Below are 9,208 nucleotides of genomic sequence, written 5' to 3'. Positions count from 1 at the left end.
AACATTTCCCCTTAGAACAGGTGCCCACTAGCCTTGATTTTATGGGAACTAATTCATAGCCCACCAAGAGACTAAAACAGTAGCTGAAGTGCATGAAAATTTTGTCATTGCCAAGAAATCAATTCCACAGAACTTGTGGAACTTCTAAAAATAGCCAGGATACGATTAATATTTTAAACCATGTGAAATCACACACAATACAAAATAATCTTGTACATGTTGAAATTCTTTGAGATTACGATAACATGTAATGATACATGGATACTGAATTTAAATCAAACTAGAAGGGAATCACTGCTTAACAGACACAATTTAGACTCAAGAGAAAAAATGTTAGTTCCATTTAAAATATTCTAGTACTCTGATATTTCTGACTCATGTAAATGTCAAATCATATTCCAATAGCGCAAAACATGCAGATTTTTGTCACACCTTTTTATTAAGGTTCCATTTATAAAAGGCTTATAAAGGATTAGTAAATTATTAATACATGCTACAAGTATGTTATAAACATGAGTTGTATGTGTTTACAAATGGTTATAAGCACACCAGTGGAAGATATTATATACGGTCATAAGCAAATGATTGACCAGCTAAGTTCTGTAACAATAAATTTACCCTTTACTAAAAAAATCTATTAATCATTTAGTAACTCTTAATAATAAGTGCCTTATAAGCTATTTATGAATGGAGCCTTCATATAAAGTGTGACCCAGGTTTTAAAATGTTGTGATAATTACTACAGTAAAGTTTAATGTATTTATAATAATGAAGATATTGCCTCAACCTGTAGAAAAATCAAATCTTCCTCTCAAATGGTCAGTCTTAGCAAACAGAATTTGTAGGATGCATTTTATCAAAATATTCCTGTAATTTAATGAAACAAATGAATATCTGAATAAATAGACATTAATGATGAAATTCACATTAAGGAAAGAGACATCCAGAACATTTTGATTGATTTACTTGGTGGAATTTTGATAGCTATTGAAAAAAACATACTATTAATGTTTAGGTGAAAAATAAATGGAGTCGAATAAGTGTCACTGCATAGTACTAGGAGGTATATACAGCCACATGTAAAAATGCATAAAACACAAACATTTATGTACAGCAATTTTTCCTTTCAGTTTGTATAGAGAAATACTGTTTTATAATATGAGAAAGTATAAAGCAGACATACATGCAACAAGGACATGACAGTTACATATAAAAAAACTCAAAAGCTACAATAAAAAAAGTGTTGAAACCTGGAATGTTTTCATATTGAGGTTTCAGGAGAGCTTCAGATTTGAATGTATCTGAAGTATTTTTAAAGGCTTGATCCAAAGCCACTTGAAATCAATGGAAATCAATGGAAAGATCCCAAAGGTCCCATTCTGTCCTCCCCCACAACCCGATGGTTAAGTCTGAGGATGAAAATAAGCAATCATACCATACAAAACTTTGTATATTAGAATACAAAAGGTAACCATTTACTTTTTGTATAAAATACAACTTTGTAGATAGTATATTTATTTCACATATATATAAATATAACCCAAAGAATATGATTTTATTATTCCTACCAAAATATTATTATTAATTTCTTGTTTTTACAAAAGTTTACAAAACAGATAAATCTTTATATTTACAACCAAATACTGCAAAGAGCTCCTGGTCTAGGGTGAAAAATATAATATAAGGGTGGTTAGTGCATGCAGCCATTGTTACAGAAAGAGAGATTGTTTTAAAGAGACCGGGGTTCTTAAGAACTGAGACTGGTTTCAAGTTTTGGTCACAAAAGTCATTCATAAGCTCACATTTAAAATGTCACGTGTATATCTTAACAGGACAGTAAATGGCCTTTGCCGCATGTGAGTTTAAATTTATTTAAAATATACATTGTTTAATACAATTGTGACAGAATTTAGACTCAATTAAGGGCCTTATCCAATGCTGGCCATCAATGGAAAGATTCCCATTAACTTCAACGGATGCTGGATTAGGCTGAGGGCCAAATCTTGTAGTGTTTGGGGCAGATTCTCAGCTGTTCTCATTTACACCAGCTGAGGATCTGGTCTTCAATATTCAGGAAAAAAATGCAAGTTTTGCCTGAGTCAGGGCTGTGGTAGGGGGCTCCTTGCTATTGGACAGCAGAGGCACGTGAGTACATATGCTGTGTTAGGTGGTTACCAGCCCACTTGCTCAGGGCTTGTGATAAGAGCAAGGAAGGAGGAGTGCATACTCAGCCACTGTTGAACAGGAAATCACTCACTCATGCAAGAGCTTTAGCATTGCTGCTGACCAGCTCATTGACCCTGTGTGTGGGTGACAGAGGTGGGCTGATTTTGATCCTACACCTGATTTAAACTGGTGTAACTCCATTACAGAAATGGAACTGCTCCTGATTGCTACAGGTGCCAGGCAGCGCAGGCTCAGACCCCTGGTATCGCTCTACTCCCATATGTCCATATCGCTTCTCTCTAAATCAAGGTGGGACGTTACGTGACTTGTGCTGAAAAGTTGTTTTGTTTTTTGGGCTAAGTAATATCTGCCCTTCCATTCCTTAGTGATCGGATAGAGGAGGCAGCCCTGCTCCCTGAGCCCAAGGGGTGTGGTTGGGGGAGAGCGGCTATTGGTTCTGGCCGTGCTGAGCATTCCAGAAAGGGAGTGTCTGGGCGGGTTAGAAATGTAGTCAGAGCCCTGGCCCCCTGCACTGGGAGGCTGACGCCCCTTTTCTAAAGGTGTGAAGAGGCTGCTGATCTGAGTCTCCTTGGAGATAAATCCCTCCAGACATCACCACCTCTTGTGCCATGCATGTCTTCCCCTCTCCCCCATCCCAAAGCAGCTCTCCTTCTTGGAGTCATACCTGATTGCTCAGAGTAAGACTCTGGCCAGGCTCTGCACAAGCACATAAGGCAGGGAGGGTGTAGAGAAGTTTCCTCCTCACCCACCTCCATTTCACCTTCGTGGTGTCTGAAAGGGGGAGAGGCCAGGATAGGACCATGGCTCTGACCCCACCTGCCCCGGCCAGCACAGCTGGGCAAGTGCATTGTGGGAACATGTTGTCCCCTCTCCAAGGGCGCTGAAGCTGCTGCTCTTGTGTGTATATATGCCAGGAATCCTCAAGAAGGAACTTCTCCACAAAGAAATGATGGATCAATTAAAACCTGTAATGGTGGTATAGTGATACCTTTTGAAGCAATATGTTTCTGGTCATCTCCAGGCATCTGCAAATGGGCTCTATATTCCCTAGCCTTATCTGACTCAGACAACCTCTTGAAGGATCCTCACCACATCAGCGCAAGCAACATCTTTCTCACCTTGCTGGCAGAATCCCTTCCCTCATCCTCCTGCTAGGAGAGTGACTGGGCGAGTAACCAGGCTGTCAGGTTTCAGAGGGGTAGCCATGTTAGTCTGACTCCTCATTATTTTAACCAGGCTGTGAATTAACTAGTTTGTATGGCCGGATTCTGGTACCTTGACTCTGGCTGAAGGGTATCTCACTCTGCAAGTAGTCCCATTTATTTCAATACATAGCTATACATCTGGGTTTCAGAGGGACAACTCAGAGAGCAAGGGTCGACTCAACCTGAGTAAAGGGATCGGAATCTGGCCCACAGTGAGTATCTATCAAACCGTCATCAGCACTTTTAGTGCTCAAGCGTGTCTCTCTTCTGACTCCCTCGACCTGGTGAATGAGAGAGCTACGGATAGTCTCCACAGGAGTCACGCTGCATGTTGTCAGACTGAATCAAAATGGAAGTCTTCCCATACACACATATATCCCAGCGCTTGAGCAAGGATGAAGCAAATAGCTAGGTACATGTGGAACTCAGATACGGAGTGGGGAAGTATTCTTTTGGGGCCAAATCTTCCATCTCTCTCTCACTCAAGCTGTCCATTCAAGTCACTGGCACCATCTGTGCAAGCAAAGGAGCAGAATTTGGGCCTTGAACTTTAGAATGGCTGATGGGATATTTATACCAGAAACTACATCAAACTTGTTACCTATTGGAGAAACAGCCTCCCCTTGTTACAACAAACCAAATCCCAGGAGAGAGAGTAAAAGCTATCGACCACTCTGGGGTGTGTCTCACACAAACTGCTTTCCTCCTTCCTTGAAAGGAACCACTTGCCCTTTTCTACACAAGTTAGGTGGTTTAAAATGAAATCAATCGAAAGGAAAAATGAGAGTTTCTACAATGTAGAAGTAAACAATTTTTATAACATACAAGAATTAGTTGTACAGAGGGCCTGATTTTGGGAGGCACTGAGTACTCTCAATGAGAGTGGAGAGCACTGAGCTCTTTGCTCCGGACTGCATGGAGTCAAGCCCATAGTGAGGTGGCCACTTGCATCTGAGACATGAAGTTTCATGATCTGCACACCGTTCGGGACCTCTGTTTGCAGAATGCATGTTCTACAACATCCTAAGCCAAATGCAGAGAGCTCCCATAAGAACAACAGGTGCACTTCTAATGCGTTGGCCATAAACCCCCTCATCTGTTTTTAGCTTGACAACTATAACTATCACCCTACATTATACTTTCATCTGGGGTAAGATTTAGAATCAAATTTTGTTCTTAGACCATCTCTTCAAACAGAGCAATCTCTCCACTTGGATCCTTATTTTAAACCATTGGTTCTTAAACAGCCCAACCACTGGAGAGTAAATTAATAAAGCAGATTGTTGGACTTTAAAGAGAGAGCTATAGTCAATCCTGCCTCTTAGTACTTAGAGCATGTATGTTTTATCATCGGCATTGTCACTTATGAGTGGTTCCCCAAGATTTCGTCAAGGTTGATGTCTTTCATCCAGTCATCATTACCAGGCTCTGTTTTCAATAAAGAGTCTATGAAGTCTGAATCACTGTTGAGTGCAGGCCCTATATTGTCACCATGCTGGTTAAGAAAGTCAAAGGCTAAGTCATTCCCATGGTCAGTTCCTTGGTAAGCCCTAGAGTTTTGGTTGGTAGATGTAAAACTGGTTGACGGCAGGGATGATGGTGGTGTCATACTTGTTCCTGGGTGATTCAAGTTAGGCACAGTCTGTGCTCTGATCTGGTTAGCTCCTACACTTAAACCTCTTAGTGACCCAACAGGTTGTCCATTTATTGTTTGGTTCATTTGGTTTAGAGGAGGTCTCATTTGCGCTGCTGTTGTTAATTGGTTTGGAGGTGCCATAGCATGCTGAGGAAACTGTGGGTTGCCTATGGAGCGCTGCAGAGACTGGTTAGGATATGGCGTGCTCGTTGGGAAACGAACTCCTGCAGGTTTCAGTGCATCCTGCTGCTTTGTTGCTGCCTCTTGAGGGGCCCAGTTCTGAGCAGCAGCACTGGAAGCGATCATCACATTCGATGGTCTTTGTGCTGGGATACCTGTTGCTCCGTGGTTTAAACCTGCTCTCACTTGCTGAGAGTTAACTGCTGACCCAGTCCCAAAAGCGGTTACGTTGTTTCCTTGTGCCAGGGCTGGCTGGCGAGACATCATGAGGTTATTTTGACTGGTTATGATTTGGTTTTGGTTTCTGTGTTGCTGCACTTGGTTCATTCCTGACGTCACGTTGTATGAGCTTGGTGGATTGCAAGGAATGTTTCCGTAACAGCCCATGTTCCGGGCTGCTGAAATAGAAGGCATTCTGGTTCCATGGGGAGTTGTCAAAAGGCTAGAATTCTGTGACAAAATGCTATGAGTTGAAATAGGATTTGATAAAGACAGACTGGAGCTCATACTCACTGCCGGAGAACCACCTAGAAAACAAAAAGAAAACACAAACAAAGGTCTGTATTGATAATTGTTTCATTAAAATGTACAGTAGGTTAAAAATCTAGTTTCCCTATAGCATAAGCTCTCAAATGGTGTATGTTGCCCTTGGTGGACTGATGAAAACGTTACTGGTTGGCGAGGTCTACAAAATGCATATGAACCAAAGAAAGACCAGATCCAACTTCCATTGAAGCCAGTGGTGGTCTCTCCATTAACTTAAGCGGGAGCTGGGTCAGATCCCTAGTCCTTGACTGCAGTATCAGTAGTCTGCAATACTTCTCCTTCCAAACATTAGAAACACCAAAAAAAGGTCCTTGGCAATAAAATTGACAACCACTGCTGAGGAGAGAGGAATTTACTGTATTTTCACAGTGATACAACACTAAGTATGGGAGGCAGTATACTTAAGTGATTAGCGCACAGCAGAGCAGGGATCAGGACTTCGGATTTCTTATTCATTCTGCCGCTGATTCCCTGTGTGTGACTTTTTGGTCAAGTCACTTAACCATTCTGAGTTTCTCTATATGTAAAACAGGGATATATACTCACCATCCCTGTGCCTCTGTATCTGGGCCACAATCTGTGCAGCAGGCCACAATCAGCAAGAAACTAATTATCTTCACCCATTTTTCAACCCCTTCCCTCGGTCTGGTTCCTAGACATGGCCTTATAATACAGTTATATATTCCAAATCAACATGACTGAACTTCAACAGCAGAAGCAGCCCTAGGAGTATGAGAGACTGGGAGAATTCGGCCTGGTTCTACCAGGCCACCTAGTCTCAAAGACTGCTATCAATAGGCCACTGGGCTGCACTATACTTTTGGAACCAAAGTAACTATCAGTGCTGAGTCACTAACCTCATTAATTAATCTCCAACTTTGACTGCACTACCAATTCATTTCTTCCCTACTGTTTATTTGAAATATGGTAAAGTTTGTCAATAGTACCAAAGACGACCTGGGGCCTGATTCTCTTCTCATTAGCACCAGTGTAAATGAGGAATAGCTCCTCTGAAATCAGTGGAATTACACAGAGATGGAATTAACGTAAAAGGAGAATTGGGACTCTGTTACCAGGTTAAATAAAGGAGCCTTCATACATTTACAGAATCACTTCACTTACTGCTGGTCTGAAGCCATTCCTTGGATGGAACATGCCAGCTCTTTAACAACCCCGAGTACTACCACCCCCCAACTCAAGTGCCTTCCCATGAGATTGTTACAAGTCAGATGTGCGCAGGACCTTGCTTCCATATCTCCTCCAATAGACAAAGTTTGCTCTTTCTTTGTGTTACTATTTTTATCTTTATATTTTAAACCAAAATATTTTTCACTCTAATTTCTTCCAGATGGGAAGAAATTTCTTTCATAACAGTGTTGTCCAGACAACATATCCAGTGCTTAGACACCAAGGGACACAGTGGTACTGAGGAGAATTTATTGCTGGGTTCACCTGCCATTGTCCTGGGGTTTATTGTATTATAGAGGAAAAGAGCCCAGGAATGCAATGCTTAATAATGTCTCTCGGTGTCTCCACAGTATTTCATTTAACTTCTTGCTGTTCTGAGCTGTTTCCCTTCTTCCATTACTTGAGCACAGCTATTCCCAGAAACAAGCAACAGATTCCCAGCTGCTGCTCCCTTGTGCAACAGTTTCCTAATCAGTCCATCTGGTGGTTTCCCTGCAAGCTCGTAGCAAAGCCCTGTCTCCTGTTGTACTCAGAAAAACTGCTCTGCCCCCTGTGTATATTCAATCATTGCTAGTGACTTGAGGGACAGAATAACAGTATACTCAATCCTGTTCTGGCATAGGGGGGATGGACTTGCTGACCTCTTGAGGTCCTTTCCAGCTCTACATTTCTTGGATTCTGGTATTGCCAAGTCCAAACCTTCAAAAATAAGGAGTCAGGCCCCAAAGTGTCATGAGGCTGGCATAACATTTGTGAGATTAAAAAAACCAAACATTTGGGTTATTTTTGTCTTCTGATTTTTGAGTTTTAGGGTGCATTTGGGTCACATGTCCAAACTTTTCTCCACAACTATGAGGGCTAGAAAGTTATTCTTTTTTAAATAAAAGCAGAGAGTCTCAGTTAATCATGGGACTCCAGGAGTTGGGGCTTTAAGAAAAAACAAAAACAAATATCACAAGATGCCCAATCAAATTGCAAGAACTGATGGCGTTTTCACTCTTGGTTGCACTGCAGGTGATAATACAGCACAGACAAACTGGGTTCTATTCTTTCTGGGCCACTGTCATGGGAGCTGGCCCTTCAGGGACCAACCTACCTGTGACAGGCTCCTGTAAGGGAGAACAAGTCAACCCAGCCTCACCTGGAAGCAACTAAATCCCTATGTGGCTGGTTGGGCTAATTAGCTAATGAGCCAGATAAAGGGTTACCAGGGCTCCACTGGGGTGGTTCCCAGAGAGCTGGACTGGACAACAGGGGTGGATCACTCAATCAATTGCTCTGTCCTGTTCACTCTCTCTGAAGCATCTGGCACTGACTGCTGTTGGAAGACAGGATTCTGGGCTAGATGGACCATTCGCCTGACCCAATATTGCCATTCTTATGTGCTTACAGGATGCTCCTGAAGAGAGTCGCTCCCAGGAAAGCTGAGCAAGAGATCTCTCCAGAGCAAGGAGCCTAGAGGATGTGCTCCTAGCGCCAGGAAACTCCCAAAGCCGAGCCCAGCCAGCCAGGAACTACAGGCTGCCCCACAGAAGAGCTGCAGCTGACACATCTCTGCAGACCCCAGGCTCTGGGGAAGGATTCTTTCAGATAGTGGAAAGAGACCTGGCTCTAGGGAAGGGACCCAAACGGAGAGAACACTTCTGGAGGGGAGTGGTGGATATGGGTGGGAATGGATAAACTGAGACTGACTTTGTCAACCCACTAAGACATTAGGTGAAGACTTGCTTGTATTTTCATTGGGTCTTTGGTTAATAAAATAGATCCCTCAGAAAGGGTATTGTTCCCTATGTAAAGCCTTGGTGAATTCAGTGATTACATCAAGGGAAACTGAAGCAGGGAGCCTCCCTGTACAGCGCCAGACTTGGCCAACAGGAGGCACTAAAGGGCAAGTACACCCTGTGACAGAAGTGTTTGCTAAATTTGAGTCACTGACACCTGTGAAAACTTGCTGAAGACAATGGATCTGAGCAAATGTCACTAAGGGCATAACTTGACCTGAAGAACTTTGTTACTGAAGTAGACATATGGGAAGGAAAGAACCCAGCTGGACTATCAGATCCCAAACTAAGTTTACAAGGCAAGCAGTTAGAAAATAAAGTCCTTTTTACTTGTGAACTAAGCACATTAGATATGGAAATCAGTGAAAGGCAAATGCTACAGAATCCCACAATCCTGTTTTTGCAGGGTCATTCTTCAGAATAAAATCCCACTCTAATCTCTCTGCTGCATTTTCCTTACATCCTGCCCTCCTCTCCCTGTATCT

At 42.4% G+C, this 9,208-nt stretch overlaps 1 protein-coding gene across 2 annotated transcripts in view; it reads right to left on the bottom strand.

Moving 5' to 3' along the window:
- Nucleotides 1-208: 208 nt before the first annotated feature.
- MAML2 (mastermind like transcriptional coactivator 2) overlaps nucleotides 209-9,208 on the bottom strand; it is a 279,760-nt gene continuing 270,760 nt past the window's right edge. For both annotated transcript variants that reach the window (XM_065581557.1, XM_065581558.1), the window contains exon 6: nucleotides 209-5,735. In XM_065581557.1, coding sequence (XP_065437629.1) covers nucleotides 4,756-5,735 — 980 coding nt within the window. In that variant the 3' untranslated portion in view covers nucleotides 209-4,755. The remainder of the gene's footprint in view (nucleotides 5,736-9,208) is intronic.

Source organism: Chrysemys picta, chromosome 1 (assembly GCF_011386835.1).
Source record: "Chrysemys picta bellii isolate R12L10 chromosome 1, ASM1138683v2, whole genome shotgun sequence".
Lineage (NCBI taxonomy): Eukaryota > Metazoa > Chordata > Testudines > Emydidae > Chrysemys > Chrysemys picta.
Note: the sequence above shows the minus strand (reverse complement) of the source record. Positions and strands in the feature narration are given on the sequence as shown.